General features: G+C 46.3%; 1 protein-coding gene across 2 annotated transcripts in view; it reads right to left on the reverse strand.

Moving 5' to 3' along the window:
• The window catches only part of MAPK8IP1 (mitogen-activated protein kinase 8 interacting protein 1), a 172114-nt gene extending 150835 nt beyond the window's left edge, over positions 1-21279 (reverse strand). For both annotated transcript variants that reach the window (XM_077461915.1, XM_077461906.1), the window contains exon 1: positions 21134-21279. In XM_077461915.1, the coding sequence (XP_077318041.1) occupies positions 21134-21219 (86 nt within the window). In that variant the 5' untranslated portion in view covers positions 21220-21279. The remainder of the gene's footprint in view (positions 1-21133) is intronic.
• Between the last annotated feature and the right edge of the window lie 260 nt (positions 21280-21539).

Raw genomic sequence — 21539 nt, forward strand, 5'->3', positions numbered from 1 at the left:
CTCAGACACTCCAAGGCAATGAACGGTCCAATATCTTTGTTTATTTTGTTTTACTGTTGGGCTTGGATAGGATATAGGAAGTATGGGATGCCCAGTGAATTTTAGAACAATCAATTGGGACAACTTATATAGGTATATACAGGCCTATCTTCCTCCAGGACAACTTTTCTGCAGACTATTAATCCTCATCTCCCACTACTCTACTTGCTTGAGCTTCCAGGCACAGCTAGCACCACATGGTTAGGCCTGACACTGGCTCAGCCAGGCCTTAGCAACTGCTTTTTGCGAGCCCCTTTAGTGTAGCAATGAAACGTTCTTGGTGCTAGTTGCCCTAACTTTGGTTACTAAGCCCAGTAAACCATCTTCAGGTCCTGCCAGCCCTCCTGACTGCAGCTGCCCTTGTCCACTGCCCATGGCATCACAGTTCACACTACTACCTCTGCACCCATCCCAGACTGCATGCCCCCAGTCCTCTCAGGCATGCTTCCCCAGTACTCCCGACTGTGCATATCCCTCACCAGCCCTGTCTTGGTTGTGACCTATTGTTTCTCTCCTTGAAGACTTGCCCAACACTGCTAGCTCCTGCTGTCCTCCCTTGCTCCTCCTGTGCTTCCTGTCGAGAACCTTCATGCTTTCTTGAAGAGATCTGTTCGCATTCGAGCCCCAGGCCCAAGGTCACTCCCCCCCAGACTGGGGAGCTCCCTCCAAGGCCCCAACAGCCTAGCACTCCATCTTCAAGCTCTGAACAACTTCAACTCCTCCCCAGCTGGGCTGACCCTGGGTACTTAAGGAAGCCGGCCCCCTGACAATCCAAGTTGGGGATTGGTCAGGGCTCCTTAGAATACTCCAGGCAGCTCTACTTCTCCTCTCCTCTCTTTCTAGTACCTTCCGGAAGGCTTTAGAAAGAAGAGGGGGGGGGGGTCTTAATAATGCTGCCTGTGAGTCACCAGTTGGTCTCCTTAGTCACTCCCAGCCCAGAATCAAAACAAATAGGCATAGCAACCAGCTAGGCCTGCCTAAATTGTCCTACTCTATTAACCTCTTTAGCACCAACCTACCTAGAGGGTGCTACATAGGGATCAAGACTTTTTGCCTTCTTTTGTGATGGAATTGCGTAGGGCAAGGTATAATCTCATTATTTGAGATTTTAGTGATTGTGTTTATATGTATTTTAAAGAATGAGTGTGCTTTTACTGCATTTATCCTTCTCAACCATTCCTTGTGGTGACCATTTTCACAAATAGGATATACTTAAGTAAACCACAAGGCTCCTGTGATCTGTACTATGAGGCTCCTGGTGCCACAAGGCCTTGTCTTCCACACCCACCCAGCCAGACCGTGTGCCTGCCATGCATACATTGCACAATATCCATTAATTTCATTGGGAGACCCATCTGCAAAGGTTCACCCCAAAATTCCAGGGGGTCTTCCTGCAGTCACATGGGCAGTCATAGCAGTACAGAGCACTTAAGGCATGCTAAAGTCTGCTCTCTGTCAGTAGTATTGTTTGTCAGTGTAGCATGCCATAAATGCGGTTAAACATGCCTTAAAGGACAAAGTTATGCTTTTAATGTGTCCCCCACCTCTCTAAATATCAGCCTACCTAAATACTTACCTTTGCCCCTGCTCCTTAGTTAACTGTGCCTCACTGCCTGACATTGCACAACCTTTGCAGAAAAGAGTCCCTGCTTGGTCTATCTATCCTGTACATGCATAACTTTTGGCCAATTAATTCCTATGGCTGGAGCCATATTCTTGTAGTTGGCATAATTATGGATAAGCCATAGGATGGGCCAAGTGGGGGGCAGGTGCAGTAGACTCTGGATGCTGCTGGGACAGTAAAGAACTTAGGAGGAGGGCTGAAGATAAGTATTAAGGTTGGTGGCTGCATCTCATGGGGGGGTGGAGGAAACATTTAGGCCACGTGCATTCAGGTGCATTTGGGTACAAAGCATAAAAAAATCAGGCGCAGTGTTACTCGCAGTCAGGACCATACATGTACAGTGGTGTATGTCCTGATCGCGGAAGGTAAAAATTCAAGGTGTATGTCCCTGACTGAAAGTATCTTTCATATGTGCTTACAGACATACAGTGGGGAAATAATTTGATCCCCTGCAGATTTTGTCCACTTACAAAGAAATGAAGGGTCTATAATTTTTACCATAGGTGTATTTTAAATGATGGAGACAGAATATCAACCAAAAATCCAGAAAATAACACTTGATACACATGTTATAAATTGAGTTGCAGTTCAGTGAGAAAAATAAGTATTTAATCCCCAAGCAAAACATGACTTAGTAGTTGGTGGAGAAACCCTTGTTGGCGATCACAGAGGTAAGACGTTTCTTGTAGTTGGTGACCAGGTTTGCACACATCTCAGGAGGGATTTTGGTCCACTCTTTTTCACAGATCTCTAAATCCTTAAAGGTTCGTGTTTTTAGGATGCATTACGGTGAAAAAACACCTGGCAGTCACCGGCCCCCTAGCCCCCCATTTTACCTACCTGAACCCCTTCATTCAGTCAGCGGGGGCGCACTGTCTCTCTCTCCATGGGTTCCCTGCTCTTGATTGGATAGATTGAGAGCAGCGCAGCCATTGGCTACCACTGCTGTCAATCAAATCCAATGATGTGGCGCCGGGGCCGAATCTGGCATTCTGTGTCTATAGACGCAAATGCTGAACTCGGGAGCGCGCCCAGAAGAGCAGGTTTGAAGCCACTCTGTGCAAAATGAGATGTACAGTGGAGGTAAGTTTCAGCTCCTTCCATAAACCTCTATAGGATTAAAGTGACACTAAAGGTTCATTATTTTTATAAAAAAAATAACAAACATATTATACTTCCACTGTGCAGATCGTTTTGCACAGAGTGGCCCCGAACCTGGTTTTCTGAGGTCCCTCGATAACTTCCTGGGAGAAGCGATCTCCCAGGGGGTTACCTTGCGGGCGTGCTCCCGAGTCCAGCATTTGGCGTCCATAGATGCCGAATGCAGGACTCGGCCCCACCCCCTGGAGGCCGCGTCATTGGATTTGATTGACAGCAGAGGGAGCCAATGGCTGCGCTGCTATCAATCTATCCAACCAACCGCAGTATTTGATGGGCACACTGACAGCGTTTGATGGGCACACTGGCAGCATTTGATGGTATAGTGGCAGCATTTAATGGGCACAGTGGCAGCGTTTAATGGGCACAGTGGCAGCATTTGGCACAGTGGGTGCAATTGATGACACAGTGGCAGCATTTGAGGGCACAGTGGCAGCATTTGATTGCACAGTGGCAACGTTTGGGCACAGTGGCTGCAATTGATGGGCACAGTGGCAGAATTTGATGGGCACAGTGGCAGCATTTGATGGCACAGTGGCTGCCATTAATTGCAGCCACTGTGCCATCAAATGCTAACACTGTGCCCATCAAATTCTGCCACTGTGCCCATCAATTGCAGCCACTGTGCCATCAATTGCACAGTGGCAGCGTTTGAGGGCACAGTGGCAGTGTTTGATGGGCGCAGTGGCTGCAATTAATTTTTTTTTTTTCATTATTTTTTTGCGCCCCACAAAAATTTAGAGCACCAGCCACCACTGCCTTTAAGTGTCACTGCAGCTGGATGAATCAGAGCCATGGTCATACTGGTGAACTATGAACAACCAGCAAAATAAGAACCAGCAGACGTCGACAAGACGGGATGCATGCTGGGAAGGGGGCGAGATGGTTCAGAAAAGGACAGCAGATACACTATACACCGGGGACACTGTCAGTGTTTCAGATTCTGTTCAAGCAGCTGGAAGCAGATCACATCCATTATAGCAATCCCTGGAGTGCAGTGCAAGCGCAAGATAACCGGAGAAAAATCCGATAAATGGCAGCCAAGATATAAGAAAGCAATGAATCTTATCAGGGGACGGGGTGGATGTAATTAGGATTCCACTTTCAGGTGTCTACTTCTAAAGCTAGTCACGCACCAGGAGAATTTTGTTAGAAAAAAATAATTTTTTGGACCATTTGTTGAATTTTGGAATAGGTAATGGGGTCAAACCAATGATCGTTTTTTTTGGACTGCAGCGACAAGATAAATTGAAGGAGAACAAACTAAATTTGAAGGCCCCTTACACATGGGGCGACGAGCTCCTGTGCGTGAAATCCTTGGGTTCTAGTGCACCCAGGAGGCCTTTCTGCTTGCAGCATGTCAAAGTCTATGGCAGGCTGAAATGTGCTGCAGCTGGACAGGGCTGAATGCTGTTCCAAGTGGTATTCGTGTTTAGCGCCGTATACGTTCAGGGATATATGCCTGGAACACGATTATTCTGCACTCCGGCCTTTTATTCCTGAATGCATACAGAATTGCAGTTATTTTTTTTGCTTCCCTGCTTGCAATACTTCCCTGCTGGGGTTGCTATGAGCAGCACACTGCAGGAACAGCAGTCATGCCCCATACACATGGTCGGATTTTCTGACGGAAAATGTGCGATCGGATCATGTTGTCAGAAAATCCAATCGTGTGTGGGCTCCATCGAACTTTTTCCACCGTATTTTCCAACGCACAAAGTTTCAGAGCAAGATCTTACATTTTCCAACAACAAAATGCAATCTTTTTGCTTCCCTGCTTGCAATACTTCCCTTCTGGGGTTGCTGTGAGCAGCACACTGCAGGAACAGCAGTCATGCCCCATACACACGGTCGGATTTTCCGACGGAAAATGTGCGATGGGATCATGTTGTTGGAAAATCCGACCATGTGTGGGCTCCATTGGACTTTTTCCGTCGTATTTTCTGACGTATTTTTACAAAAAAACATTTTTGTATCAAACTCAAATTGAAATGAGAAAAAAAACTCTGGCGGTCTTTTTAAAATTGGTTGGATTTTCTGCCACATTAGATTAGAGTAATTTTTTTAATTCCATCTCCTTGCGGTCAATTGAAACCACCATTTAACCTCATTGATTGCTTTGTAATTTTGCTAAATTGCCACGTTTATGGCCAGCTTTACAGTCTGGAGGCTGCAACTGCTATTTTTGTATTTTGGCTCTCTGTGCATACTATTCAGAGCAAGAAAACCAGGCTGGAGACAGAAAAACAAGACAAAGCAGAGAGACTTATGAAGACTTATTAAGATTTGCAATAATATTCAGTCAGTACATAGGCAGGTTTGGCTTCCTGTTTAGTAGTATGATACAGTGATTGCACTTTACAGCTCCAGCAGAGGTCTATGGATCTAAATATACACTATATTACCAAAAGTATTGGGACCCTACCTTTACATGCACATGAACTGTCATTTCATCCCAGTCTTAGTCTGTAGGGTTCAATATTGAGTTGGCCCACCCTTTGCAGCTATAACAGCTTCAACTCTTCTGGGAAGGTTGTCCACAAGGTTTAGGAGTGTGTCTATGGGAATGTTTGAGCATTCTTCCAGAAACACATTTGTGATGTCAGGCACTGATGTTGGACCAGAAGGCTTGGATCGTAATCTCCACTCATTAATTACTCCCAAAGGTGTTCTATGGGGTTGAGGTCAGGACTCTGTGCAGGCCAGTCAAGTTCCTCCACCCTTAACTCGCTCATCCATGTCTATGGACCTTGTTTGTGCACTGGTGCGCAGTCATGTTGGACCAGGAAGGGGCCATCCCCAAACTGTTCCCACAAAGTTGGGAGCATGAAATTGTCTAAAACGTCTTGGTATGCTGACGCCTTAAGAGTTCCCTTCACTGAACTAAGGGGCCAAGCTCAACCCCTGAAAAAAAAACCCACACCATAATCCCCCTTCCGCTAAATGATTTGGACCAGTGCACAAAGCAAGGTCCATAAAGACATGGATGAGTGAGTTTGGGGTGGAGGAAGTTGACTGGCCTCAACCCAATAGAACATCTTTGGGATGAATTAGAGTGGAAATTGCGATCCAGGCCTTCTCGTCCAACATCAGTGCCTGACCTCACAATAGCGCTTCTGGAAGAATGGTCAAACATTCCCATAGACACACTCCTAAATCTTGTGGGCAACCTTCCCAGAAGAGTTGAAGCTGTTGTAGGTGCAAAGGGTGGGCCAACTCTATATTGAACCTTATGGATTAAGGGCCGGTTCACACTTGTGCGATGTCAGACATCGCATGTAATTTGCAGCGCACTGCTGTTCACATTACATGCGATGTCTGTGCGGTGCGATGTCAGCCATACAGATAGTATGGCTGATATCGCACCGCATTCGGTCCAAACATGCACAGGACCCTTTTTTCTGTTTGGACCAGAATCGGATCGCATGTGTGTTCAGACTGGAAAAAGCTCATCTCAAAGATTTCAAAACGCCCAACAAGGAAAATCTCATTAATTTAATTGGCCCCTGTTCACATATGAGCGTTCTGTCGCCTCAAGCTCAAAGAAGTACATGAGCTTCTTTTTAGGCAGATTACAGGCGTTTTACATAGGTGACCTTTTGACCAGTACAAAATCACAGTAAAATCGTGTGACTTTCTGCCTGAAACAATACGCTCAGGTGTGTATGAAGCCTTTAGGTCGACCTGACCATGAAACACATCCCAGTGTTTATGCACAGACACTGCACTTCAGCTCTGCATTTTCCTTACAGCTTCCTAGTTGAACTCTCTCTCAGGCTGAGGCCTTGTTCAGTCCCAACCTGGACACCAGGGAGCACACCAGCACCTCTCACACACTGACCCCTTCGGGTGGGTGGGATGAAGCCAGCACACACACCTGCCTCATCATAGTCAGTGGATACTCATAGTATCCTTTTTCTTACAAGCTCTGGTCTAAATCCTCATATTAAACAGTTGCATGGGCTTGTTCAGCTACATTTTATTTATATACACACACACACACACACACACACACACACACACACACACACACACACACACCCCTCACATTTTGTAAATATTTTATTGTATCTTTTTATATAACAATACTGAAGAAATGTGTGTGGTGAGGAGTACAAAGACAAGTGTGTCTTGCCTACAGTCAAGCATGGTGGTGGGAGTGTCATGGTCTGGGACTGCAGGAGTGCTGCCAGTGTCCTATCATATAAGGTCCTCCATCCGATAGTGTCTGCTGTGTACTGCGCATGCGCAGTACACAGCAACACAGATTCCGAAAATTGCCGAGAATGAACGGCGCCTGCGCCGTGAGTCCAGGTTCTATCCCCACTATCCAAGTGGACATAGAGTAGGAATATAGAAGAGCCGAGCGCAGAGAGGCCGAGCCCGAAGCGTGGCGAGCGAAGCTCGCCCGCGAGGGGCCCTCTAATATTCACAACCCTATGTCCGCTTGGATGGTAAGGCTACCACCTCCACTCACGGCGCAGGCGCCGTTCAGCTTTTCCGAAGCTTCGTCTGCTCCATATTGCGCATGTGCAGTACGGGGCAGACACTATATGATGGCCGGACACTATATGGCAGAACACCGGCACTGAGGAGCTACAGTGCATTGAGTGCCGGTTCACACTAGTGCGATGCGAGAACCCTGCGAATCAACTGCGGGTTCCCGCATCGCACTCGACATGCACGGCAGTTCATACTGCCATATGCAAACTGCAGGGGAGTGTCATTATATGTTAACGACACCCCCATTTCAGCTCGCATATCGCACTGCGAACTGACATTTCAGACATGAATCGGATCGCATATGTGTGAACACACATGCGATCCGATTCTGGTCTAAACAGAAAAAAGGGTCCTGTGCGTGTTTGGACTGAATGCGGTGCGATATCAGCCATACTATCTGTATGGCTGACACCGCACCCGCACAGACATCACATGTAATGTGAACAGCAGTGCGCTGCGAATTACATGCAATGTCTGGCATCACACAAGTGTGAACCGAGGGAACCATGAATGCCAACATGTACTGTGACATACTGAAGCGGAGCATCATCCCCTCCCTTCGGAGACTGGGCCACAGGGCAGTATTCCAACATAGCCTCCAAGACGACCACTGCCTTGCTAAAGAAGCTAAGGGGAAAAGGTGATGGACCGGCCATGCATGTCTCCAGACCTAAACCTTATTGAGCATCTGTGGGGTGTCCTCAAATGGAAGATGGAAGAGCACAAGGTCTCCAACATCCACCAGCTCCGTGATGTCATCATGGAGGAGTGGAAGAGGACTCCAGTGGCAACCTGTGAAGCTCTGGTGAACTCCATGCCAGAGAAAGTGCTGGAAAATAATGGTGGCCACACAAAATATTGACACTTCGGATCCAATTTGGACATTTTTACTTTTTAGTCATTGATGGCTGTGTGTTGAGTTATTTTGAGGGGACAGCAAATTTACACTGTTATACAAGCTGTACACTCACTACTTTACATTGTAGACAAGTGTCATTTCTTCAGTGTTGTCACATGAAAAGATATAATAAAATATTTACAAAAATGTGAGGGGTGTACTCACTTTTGTGATATACTGTGTGTATAATGTAGATGTCCTTGGCGGATCACATGTCCTCCAAGTGTTCTTCCATGCTTGGTCCAATTGCCTCTCTTCCTAGTAGGGACTGTCTTGTCTTCTGGGGCCCATGCACAGACAGTATGGCCAGTCCTGTCTTAGCCGCCTTACAAAAAAGTAATACACACTTCTCAATAAAAACGAGTTAATTTATCCAGTTTATTTTTGCACGTCCTATTTGTCGGGACCTAGGTATAAAGAGGACATTATTTGGTTGATAATGAGATTTCTCTGTGCTAGATTCGTAGGGTGGATAAGACACATCAGAGCAATGGTGCAGAATGGCCGCAGTAACAATTAGCGGCCCATTTTTTTTATTCCTTATGCTTAGCTGAAAAAAAATGAATGCTGCCTTATTTGGTACACCCCTCAATATGAAATGGATAATCCCCGCTTAATTGGGCTAATCGCGGGATTAGGCAGACATCTCTATCTAATCCCAAATCAACCAAGTGCTAGGCAAGTATCATAAGGCAAATTTGCTGCCAGAAGATCCGAAGAATTAGCAGTGAAGGTCAGTCTGTTAAAAGACGAAACACATAGCTTAAAGTGGACCTGTACATGTCTGCATGACCCAATGTGGAGAAGCAGTATCCGTATTCAAAAACGTTTGTTGTTATCATGGAGCTCCAACAAGGTGGTTTTGCCAAGGTTGTGACGATGTCACCGGTTTGCTGCAGATAAGAGGAAGCATTTCCTCAGTCTCCCCTCCCCCAGCCAGTAGTAGCCCCAGTTGACTCAGAGCTGTCATTCGAGTGATACTCTATAACAGTGGTTGTCAATTTATGAGCTAAAGGGGGCCTCAAATGTGGCCACCAAAGAGCCGCACATAATGTTCAATATATGTCATGCTTGTGAAGACTGTGTGAGGAAATGAGAGCCGGGAGTGTGGATTTGCTACATTTGTTTCTGTAGACATGCTGCAGAAGACAATATGAAGCCAGGAACATGTTACATGGGGCTAATAGAGATTAAAGTTATTATCCTATTTAAAAGAGAAGTTTTTTGTTTTTCAGAAACATACTTACCCAGGTGGATGCTGCAGGAATCCCCCGCCGGCCCTAACATTGAGACCCGAGCGATCAAACACTGCCAATCACTCAGTTCTCAGTGCTCCTTGAGCAGAGAGTTGGTGAAGTATAGCCAAACAAGTTTTGGCTGTACTTCTCCTTTAATGTTTCCACTGCAGACTGCTGAGTTCCGAGCAGGACCGGTGCTATGACTAGGCAAACTAGGCAGCCGCCTAGGGCGCACTGCTGCCTAGGGTGCCCGGCCACAGGTGTTCTTACTCTCTTCTCTCTGCAGCAAGCAATTAAGTCTCAGCAGCAGCAGGCAGCCTCCGCTCCATTCGCACATAGTGTCAGAGGCACAGTAGCGGTGGGGGACTGTGTCTGTGTCCCGACTCCTGAATGAATGGAAGCAAGCAAACATTCATTGATGGACACTGGTAGGCTGCATTTGATGGGCGCTGGTGAGGCTCCATTTTACGGGCACTGGTGAGGCTGCATTGATGGGCTGCATTGGTGGGGGCTGGTAAGGCTGCATTGATGGGCGCTAGTGAGGCTGCATTTCACAGGCGCTGGTGAGGCTGCATTGATGGGCGCTGGTGAGGCTGCATTGATGGGCGCTGGTGAGGCTGCATTGATGGGCCCTGGTAGGCTGCATTGATGGGCACTGGTAGGCTGCATTTGATGGGCACTGGTGAGGCTGCATTTCACGGGTGCTGGTGAGGCTGCATTTCACGGGTGCTGGTGAGGCTGCATTGATGGGCTGCATTGATGGGGGCTGGTAAGGCTGCATTGATGGGCGCTAGTGAGGCTGCATTTCACAGGCGCTGGTGAGGCTGCATTGATGGGCGCTGGTGAGGCTGCATTGATGGGCGCTGGTGAGGCTGCATTGATGGGCCCTGGTAGGCTGCATTGATGGGCACTGGTAGGCTGCATTTGATGGGCACTGGTAGGCTGCATTTGATGGGCACTGATGAGGCTGCATTTCACGGGCGCTGGTGAAGCTGCATTTCACAGGCGCTGGTGAGGCTGCATTGATGGGCGCTGTGTGAGGCTGCATTGATGGGCGCTGTGTGAGGCTGCATTGGTTGGGCACTGGTGAGGCTGCATTGATGGGTGCTGGTAGGCTGCATTGACTGGCGCTGGTGAGGCTGCATTTCACAGGCGCTGGTGAGGCTACATTGATGGGCGCTGGTGAGGCTGCATTGATGGGCGCTGGTGAGGCTGCATTGATGGGCGCTGTGTGAGGCTGCATTGGTTGGGCTGCATTGATGGGTGCTGGTGAGGCTGAATTGATGGGCCCTGGTAGGCTGCATTGATGGGCGCTGGTAGGCTGCATTGATGGGCGCTGGTAGGCTGCATTTGATGGGAGCTTCATTAAAAAGGAGGGGTATACATGGGCATAGCAAAGGGGGTTGAGTCAGGGGTGGAGCCAAAATTAGGTTTAACCAAAGGTGTCAAAAATCCTTGTGCCAGCAATGGGTCCGAGGGCTGGCACAAGCAGCAGCTATATAAAGGTTTCTGTAGGGAGGTGAGGGGAGGGGCAGAGGAGCTGGGCCAGCACAGACAGTAATGACCAGAAGAGGAGAGGGCCATGACATGCAAGGAAGGAGGGCTGTGTAAGGGAGCTGACACTATTTAATTTTTACCAAGTTCCAAGTTTTAAAATACTTGATCTTTCTTTGCTTTAACCTGCAATATTCTAAGTCATTGACAAGAAATGTACATTTGCTGTAAATAAAAGCCTGTGTGGAATGTATTACGATGTTTATCCTTTTATCTTCTGGAAATGGATGACACTTTGGGGATATCAGGAAATACACGTCCTGTGAAAGATGATTCACCGTTCCTGTGGAATCTATTCAAAGGAAACCTTTCATCACAAATATACTAAAGCTGCCATTGCCAATGTTTCCATCTGAAAATGCAAGTTGCCTGGCTGTCATGCAGATCCTTTAACCACTTCAGCCCCGGACCATTTTGCTGGTCAAAGACCAGACCACTTTTTGCGATTCAGCACTGCGTCGCTTTAACTTACAATTGCGCGGTCGTGCGACGTGGCTCCCAAACAAAATTGGCGTCTTTTTTTTCCCACAAATAGAGCTTTCTTTTGGTGGTATTTGATCACCCCTGCGGTTTTTATTTTTTGCGCTATAAACAAAAATAGAGCGCCAATTTTGAAAAAAAACACATTATTTTTTACTTTTTGTTATAATAAATATCCCCCAAAAATATATATAAAAAAAGTTTTCCCTCAGTTTAGGCCGATACGTATTCTTCTACATATTTTTGGTAAAAAAAAAAATCGCAATAAGCGATTATTGATTTGTTTGCACAAAAGTTATAGCGTTTACAAAATAGGGGATAGTTTTATGGCATTTTTATTAATACATTTTTTTTTTACTAGTTATGGCGGCGATCAGCGATTTTTATTGTGACTGCGACATTATGGGGGACACATCGGACATTTTTGGGACCATTGTCATTTATACAGCAATCACTGCTATATAAATGCAGTGATTCCTGTGTAAATGACACTGGCAGTGAAGGGGTTAACCAGTGGGTGGCAGTGTAGGGGTTAAGTGTTCCTAGGGGTGTGTTACTAACTGTGGGGGACTGCGCTTTCATTTAGTGAACACTGATCTCTGCTCCAATCACATGGAGCAGAGATCAGCATCACTAGTTGCTAGGCAGAACAGGAAAATGCTGTTTACAACGGAATTTCTCCGTTCAGCCGCCCCCTGTGAGACGATCGCGGGTATGCCCGCGGCGATCGAGTCCGCAGGACCTGCAACCAGACTCACGGGGGTCCCGACCGGCACGCGAGTGTGCTGCCGCCGGCGCGCTCGCGATGGCAGGGCGGCATCAAAGATTGGACATACCTGTACGCCAATATGCCTGCCCGTGCCATTCTGCCGACGTACATCGGCGCGCGCCGGTCGGGAACCAGTTAAACATATTAGCTTAAAGGGGCTGTAAACCCTCGTGTATATTCACCTTAATACATCCTATGCATTAAGGTGAAAAACACCTGGCAGTCACCGCCCCCCCCCCCCCCCATTTTACTTACCTGAGCCCCTTCATCTGTTCGGTGGGGAAGCGCTGTCCCTCTCTCAACAGGGTCCCGGCTCTTGATTGGATAGATTTATAGCAGCGCACTGCTGTCAATCAAATCCAATCACGTGGGAGCCGGGGGGGGGGGGGGCGAGTCCAGCATTCGTGTCTGTGGATGCAAATGTTGGACTCGGGAGAGCACCCACAAGGTAACCCCCTAGGAGAGCGCTTCTCCTAGGGGGTTATCTGATATGGGGAGGAGCCAGAAGAGGAGGTTCCGGGCCACTCTGTGCAAAACGAGCTGCATAGTGGAGGTAAGAATGACATTGTTATTTAAAGAAAACAAAAAACGATCCTTTAGGCTGCGTTCACACCTATGAGGAGGATGCAGACACTACCACTTTCATCATTAGAGCTCTGTTTCTGCTTTCATTTATCCCAAAGGTGTTCTATTTGGGTTGAGATCAGGACTCTGTGCAGGCCAGTCAAGTTCCCCCACCCCAAACTCGCTCATCCAGGTCTTTATGGACTTTGCTTTGTGAATGGGCCCTCAAGAATTTCAACTAACATTAAATCCGCACCTATTTACACCTATGCAGGTTGCGGTTGATGAGTTTTCTGGGTGCGTTTTGTGCTTTCTTCACATGTGTTTTGGATGCATAGCATGGGAAAGACACATATAAAGAGAGGTAATAGTGCTGCACCCCCCGAATAGTACAATAGGGGAAGACTCCCCCAATGGGGGTTTGAAGGTAGCAAGGCAAGTAATTCAAGTAGGTAATATATATAGAAAAATATTTTTAATTGTGTTATTAAAAATATTTTCCTACATACATTACCTACTTGAATTACTTGCCTTGCTACCTTCAAACCCCCATTGGGGGAGTCTTCCCATATTGTTTTTTTGATGCATTTTTGGGAGGGGTCTGTTGTCTTGGAGTAGAAAACAGCAAAAACGCAGCAGGAATGCATCGGAAACATAAGCACTGCGTTGTTGATGCATTTTCGATGCTTTTTCATTGAAGTCTATGAAACAAAAAATGCAACCTGCTGCAGAAAAAAAAAAAATATCTGAACCTTTCCAAAAAAAACGCACCAGAGGAAAACGCACAGATGAGAATGCGACCCTCAGGGAACCATGTAGTGCGTTTCTGCAAAACTAAAAGTGTCCTGAAAAACGCAGAAGTGTGAACCAGAGAGAGAGATATGGCTTTGGCTTGCTGCTCTATGTTGAGTCACTAATCTGGAAGAAGTGAAATCAGTCGGCACTCCTCATGATCAGCATCCTTATTCTCAGTGAGTGACTCTGAAAGTACTAAAGGCAGAGGCAGCCAGAAAACTTGCATTTTCTGGAGGAAGAATGCTATAGCAGCCTTCAAAGGCCACATTCACACAGGCACATACAGTATCTGTGGATGGTTTTCATAACGGAGCCTCTAGACGCAGCAACACTCTGTGCTATAGTTACTCCACAAAAATGGCGACCTTGGCTGCACACGATCTAGGCTCAGGGTCGATCGGAGGCTCTAAACACATGTAAGGCTTAGATGGCGTTCCAGCTATTGATTTATACAGAGGACAGATGTGACATTCTTGTCGGTGACCACCACTATTCGGCCGACTTCTCTCTGTACAGGTTTATAGTGGATACAGACACAGAGCCTTGCTCAGGTGCTTTACGATCGCACTGTCCAATCGCCTCCATTCATGTCGCCCAGCTCCTAAGCACCGATCATCTAATGACCCCCCCAGGAGGAGGCCTCTGCCTGGATCGTTTGCTCATGATGGGGCTGCTGGTCATTATCACAGACTCTTTTAATTGCTCTATTTGCTGAGCCCAGTCAGGCTGCAGTAACTCCCAGTGAAGAGCATTCATCCGGGAAGGGAGCGATCAGCGCTAGCCGCTCTGATGGCTCGCCCGCCTCGGGCTTGGTGCGTAGCTTGAGCTGGTACGCGTCTTCCTTCCACCCCCTGCAGCGTCCAGCCATGGACACCCTTCTGTGACAAGGGGGCACCCACCACACCATGGCGAGGCTACTAAAAATACTAGAAAACCTGCTCTAAGGAAAGGGGCCAATAGCAACACCAGGAAGCTGTGATAACCAAGTCCCCGATAGCTGAGATCCCTACAGAATCAGGACTGTTTCCCACACACCGAACAATGCAATCTGTATAAAACCAAATGGTTCCTCCAGTCGGCCTTCTTGTTTTTAGGGCCCATTCACACTAAAGCGAACAGTGACTTATAGTGTGACTGTGATAGTGTGGCGGTCAATCTGGCACTAACTGCCCCTTGGCTGGAGAGACACTAACTGACACTATCATCACTAGTGACACTAAAGCCCCATACACACTATCAGTTTTTCTGCTGAGTTTTTCCTTCAGATTTACCAAAACCATATAATATGAGGTCAGACCTTAGGAGTTTCAATGTGTATGCAATCAGGCAGGCCCTTGCACTACATGGTTTTGGTAAATCTGAAGGAAAAAAATCAGCAGAAAATCTGATAGTGTGTATGGGGCATAATACAGTGATCAGCGTTAATACTGTACTAATGACACTGACTGGGTAGCAAGGCAATCAAACGGTTAACTATGGAGGGAAATCAAGGGGTTAAACGTGCCTAACAAGTGTATATGAGCTACTTGTACTGACACTGAATCTGGCTGGGTTCTCTCCCTGAGAGAAAAGATCCTGTGCATTCTGTTTAAATACACACAGGTCTGTGCTGTGATTTGCCACAGCTGATCAGCAGGTATACAACCATAATCATTGGCTGTAACCTGCTGACTATCTCGTGCTATGTCCAATCACAGCACAGGTCAGCAAGGGGCTTGCGGGCCTGAAACCCCTGAACCAAGTAGTGAGGTACAGGTACGTTGCCTACCCTGCAGCTACCACTCGCCCGCAGTAAATGTACTGTGGGTGGGCAGAAAGTGGTTAAGGCTGCAAACTTATGCCCCGTAAACGCGATCAGAAATTCCGCCAGAAAAAGTCGGATGTGAGCATTTGGTTGGAAATTGCGACCGTGTGTATGCTCCATCTGACTTTTGCTGGCGGAATTCCCGCCAGCAAAAGATTGAGAGCAGGTTCTCAATTTTTCGGTCGGAAAAAAGTTCCGATCGGAAATTCTGATCGTCTGTACCAATTTCGACACCCAAAATTCCAAAGCATGCTTGGAAACAATTAGAGGCACGCTCTGAAGCATTGAACTTCATTTTCTCAGCTTGTTGTAGTGTTGTACGTCACCGCGTTCTTGGCGGTCAAAAGTTCAGAGAACTTTTGTGTGACTGTGTGAATGCAAGCCAAGCTTGAGCGGAATTCCGTTGGAAAAACCATCCAAGATTTTTCCGTCGGAAATTCCTCTCATATGTAAGGGGCATAAGAGATGGTTTGGTTTCTCTACATTGGCACCCAGAACCAGCTACTATAACAGCTGGAAAATGGTGGCCCAATTCTGTTACCAGTTTGAACCCTGAGCGGGTGATCTGTCGGCACGTGGTACACTGCCAAGAAAAATGTGCCAACTGTTCAGAGACAGCAACAAGGAGGACCCATTATATAGGAAGTGTATTTCTGGAAAGCATTAATGTGTGCCAGACGTGGCACCCCTGCTCTCCTAGGCCATAACCTATGTTGGCGATGCTGAGATCTGGCCCCGATCACACCGGTCTGCAGCAAGTGAAAGACGTAGCATTAAAGCATAAGAATGGTATATGAGGAGAACTGTAAGAAACGGTTGGCCATGCAGGACTGCAGCTCCAGCATATGGTTGGAAGACGCGCAGCTGTATAGACGGTCAATGGTCTTCCAAGAGTCACGAATTGGAAAAGAAACTCATCTACGATTGCCATTGTAATAGAAACCACGGTAATTACCACGTGCTGGTACACCAGGTCCACCGCAATGAAAATGCCATACTGGGCTGCTATATGAGACAAGAGGCTGTAGTGGTGTAAGGGGGTGCACATATTGGGTACATATCACTGGGTGTAGTAAAAAGCCTCTTTAGGAATGCCACAGGACTTGTACCTGCTGATAGTGTCCGAACAAGGTCATCCAGCGCCCAGGGCAAAGATACCAAACTACACCCCCCCACTTAGGGTTAGGGTCAGGGCACCCCCATCCCTGCAATTAACTTTTGCACCCAGGGCAGTTGCCCCTCTCCTGCCCACCCCTGTCCTGCCTGCTGATGCACGGGGCAAAGGATGAAAAGGAAAGAAAGCACACCTACAATATACTGAACTAATGAAGGGGACACCTCGCTGACTTCATTGTGAAACATACTAGCTATGTCTGGCTTTATTGCCTTCTAAGTCACCGACAATGTACAGGTGATGAGGACAGTGGAGAAGTCATCACTCCAGATTTACATTAATATACAGTATCTCACAATAGTAAGTACACCCCTCACATTTTTCTAAATATTTTATTCTATCTTTTCACGTGACAACATTGAAGAAATGACACTTTGCTACAATGTAAAGTAGTGGGTGTACAGCTTGTATAACTGTAAATTTGCTGTCCCCTCAAAATAACTCAACACACAGCCATTAATGTCTAAACCGCTGGCAACAAAACTGAGTACACCCCTAAGTGAAAATGTCCAAATTGGGCTCAAAGTGTCAATATTTTGTGTGGCCACCATTATTTTCCAGCACTGTCTTAACCCTCTTGGGCATGGAGGTCACCAGAGCTCCACAGGTTACCACTGAAGTCCTCTTCCACTCCTCCATGATGACATCACAGAGCTGGTGGATGTTAGAGACCTTGTGCTCCTCCACCTCCCATTTGAGGATGCCTCACAGATGCTCAATAGGGTTTAGGTCTGGAGACATGCTTGGCCAGTCCATCACCTTTACCCTCAGCTCAGGCCTGTTCTGAGTGGAACCTGTCCTTTTAAACCGCTGTATGGTCTTGGCCACCGTGCTGCAGCTCAGGGCAATCTTCTTATAGCCTAGGCCATCTTTATGTAGAGCAACAATTCTTTTTTTCAGATCCTCATAGAGTCCTTTGCCATGAGGTGCCATGTTGAGCTTCCAGTGACCAGTAAGAGAGAGAGAGAGCGATAACACCAAATTTACCACACCTGCTCCCCATTCACACCTGAGACATTGTAACACTAACAAGTCGCATGACATCGGAGAGGGAAAATGGCTAACTGGGCACCTTTTTGTAGGGGTGTACTCTCTTTTGTTGCCAGCGGTTTAGACATTAATGGCTGTGTGTTGAGTTATTTTGAGGGGACGGCAAATTTACACTGTTATACAAGCTGTACACTCACTAATTTACATTGTAGACAAGGGTCATTTCTTCAGTGTTGTCACATGAAAAGATATAAATAAAATATTTAGAAAAATGTGAGGGGTGTACTCACTTTTGTGAGATACTGTGTGTGTGTATATATATATATATATATATATATATATATATATATATATATATATATATATATATATATATATATATATATATATATATATATATATAATGTGGCAGAACAAGCCCATGCCACTGTTTAATATGTATGTATACATACTGTAAAAACTGTTTAATATGAGGGTTTACACCAGAGTTTGTAAGAAGCAAGTATACTAATAAGGCAGTGTGTGTGTGTGATGGAGGAGTGGAAGAGACTCCAGTGGTGACCGGTGAAGGTCTGGTGAACTCCATGTCCAAGAGGGTTAAGACAGTGCTGGAAAATAATGGTGGCCACACAAAATATTGACACTTTTTGCTTTTCTGCACACAGCATTCCTTGTAGAAGATGTTCATTAACACATTGACTACTGAGCAACCAGCAACTGTTGTATAATATAACATAAAGAGTAGAGGGGTCAAGCGTATGTCATATACAGCCCTGTGTATAGAGTGCAGTGGCCAGGAGTACTTCATATCCGGTTCTATGTATAGAGTGCAGTGGTCAGGAGTACATCTTATACTGTCCAGCATACAGAGTGCAGTGGTCAGGAGTATTTTATATACAGCCCTGCGTACAAAGTGCAGTGGTCAGAGGTATGTCATATATACCCTAGTGTACAATGGTTAGAAGTATGTCTTATACTGTCCAGCATACAAGCATACAGGGTGCAGTGATCTGGAACATGTCATATACAGCCCAGTGTAGAGAGTGCGGTGGTCTGGAACATGTCATATACAGCACAGTGTAGAGAGTGCAGTGGTCAGGAGTATGTTATATACAACCCAGTGTACAGAATGCAGTGGTCCGGAGTATGTTATATACAGGTCAGGGTACAGAGTGCAGTTGTCAGAAGTATGTCTTTCACAATCCAAGTTATAGAATTCATTGCAAGGAGTTTGTCATATATAGCCCAGGGCACAGAGTTCAGTAGTCAGGATAATGCCAGATACTGCCCAGAATGCAGCGGTCAAGAGTATGTCATATACAGCCCAGTGTAAAGAAGTGGTCAGGAGTATGTCATATACAGCCCAGTATTCGGAATGCAGTGGTCATGAGTATGTCATACACAGCCCAGCGTGCAGTGGTCAGGGGCATATCATATACCGTACACCGTGCCATCACCCTGCTGTGCTGTCCACCCTTCATGGCCCCTGGGATTCTGTCTTCCTGGCAGGGCACAGCTCACCCTGCGTTCTTTGCTTTTCTTGCTGTACAGTACATTCTCCTGAGTCCCTCGGCAGCTTTATCTCCTTTCTCCAGCTCCCTGCACCATGCAGCCTGTGCTGTGTGTCCAGTGGTCAGAGATAAAAGTTTGGCAGTCCTTGCAGCCAATCAGGTTCTTCCTCCCCTCTCTTCATACTGAGCTATCCATTCATGGCGGATGTTAGCTGTTGAAAGGATGCCAGGGTGTGTGGCTCCTATCCCTTTAAGTGTTTGCCAGCTTGCGCCATGGATGGACGCTCTGTGGAGAAAAGGGGGGTCGGACCCCCATATCTCCCTCCTTATCTACATTCCTGATAACCTTCTACATACAATTCTCAGTCCAGGTTTCCTTCAATACACATGATTACTATACACAGCTAGATGCCATCCATGGGCATCTGAAATTACAACTGCCTGTTTTGCCTCCTGGCAATAAATCAGATTCAAACCCTTTTTTTTAACCTTTATTTTTGATTTGTTCTGGTGGTATGATATCCATAGTTCTCATTCAGAGGCCGATTTACATCTATGCGTTGCGGCAAAAATCTTTTGTGACAGAATCCAAATTTTTTGGGACGTTTTGGTGCCTCACAAATTTGATTTCAATAGGCTGCCCTAATGCAAGGCCCTTTAATGCCCGATATTACATGCATTACCTCACACATGTAAATGGACCCTCAGACATTTCAAGGCTCCGTGTCAACAGGCCACAAATGTGACATAGAAGGGGAACACAGCACCCAGCATGCCGACTTTGGCATGGCAGCGATACCACAGCTGGGTGTTAAGAATTACAATGAGCAGGCGCCGATTCCTGGCACTGCCACCTCTAGAAACCCCCGATGGATGCACAGCAAGCGTCAACTAATTAACAAACCCAGAGGCAATAATAATAATAATCATGCTGATTATGGGGGTCTGGAGGTTACAGGAAGGAGACGGTGGGCTCTCCGCACAACACAAACCGCCTCATTTACTACCCACTGCCAGCCTCACTGTGCTAACCTCCCCTCCTCCATCAAGTTACTGACTACTGAGCCACCCCATCACCTTCTATTATTACAGATCCAATCTCCTCCACCAGCTAGGCCTCCCTGTGTTCTGGTACCTCCGGGCTACCCCCTCCCACACCTGTTTATCTACTCCAGGCGTATAGAAGCGGGAGGGATGAGGAATATGCCGTAACCCATTGCATGCCGTGCCGCTGCTACAAATCACATAAATCAGAACACATCATCGTCATCATATCGAGAAATACCAACACCACACCCAGAGATATTAGATAGATAGATAGATAGATAGATAGATAGATAGATAGATGTAGGTCAAGAGAGGCATGATCAATTGATAGATAGATGGAGATAGCTACATCCAATAGATAGGGATAGGTACAAACAATGATAAATAGATCGTTAGATAGAGGTAGGTCAAGAGGTGTGATCGATTGATACATAGAGATAGGTAAATATGATAAATAAATGGATAGATAGAGATAGGTACTTATGAAGATAGATAATATAAATTGCTATAATAGACTACAATAAATAAAAAATACATACGTCTACACACAAATATATTATACAGCAGATAAGCTGCAATAAATAGAGATGTCGTTGGTAGAATAAACAGACAAACATAACATCCAATAATACAACAAGCCACATACTAAATGGTTGCCATACTGCAAGAAATATACATGGGTTCTATAGAGAGATGCTATAGCTACATTTTTGGGGGATTGCTTTGGCAATACACAATCATTATAATACAGGGTTGTGAAAATTAAACAGAGAAAATAGACAGATAGAATCCTAATATCTGATTGCAATAAATGCAGTTTGTGTATTGCAGGGATGGACACGTATTCCAGGCACAGCATCGGTGAAAGCAGTCAGCGTAGACGGAGGCAGGAGCGGGGCTCGGGGAATAGGCATCCTCCCTCCCCCCGGGGAAAAGAAGGCAAGGGGGGGGGGGGCATCTGGGTCATAGCAGATAAAGGGCTTACCTGAAATGTGGGGGTGAAGCCAGGTGGAGCCCCAGGAAAGGAGAGGAGCTAGCTGGGGTTGTGCTTGCCTTTTCTCTCTCCGCCATTCTGTCTATGAGATGCTCTGCCAGGCAGAGGGAGGAGAAGGAGGAGGAGGAGGATGGGGATGCTGACAGGTAGGAGAGGAGGAGGACCAAGTTCAGCAAAGAGGAAGAGGATGACAGGTGGGTGGAAGTGATAAAAATAATATTACATTATATAAATATATATATATATATATATATATATATACACACACACACACACACATACTGCATGTGTGTGTATATATACACAAATATATATGCTGTATGTGTATATATATATATATATATTTTTTTTTTTTTTTTTTCTGCTTCATTGAGTAGTGGGGGCAGTACAGGATCTT

This window comes from Lithobates pipiens, unplaced genomic scaffold, assembly GCF_037356315.1.
Source record: "Lithobates pipiens isolate NorthernLeopardFrog02 unplaced genomic scaffold, aLitPip1_a1.2 Scaffold_10, whole genome shotgun sequence".
Classification (NCBI taxonomy): Eukaryota; Metazoa; Chordata; class Amphibia; order Anura; family Ranidae; genus Lithobates; species Lithobates pipiens.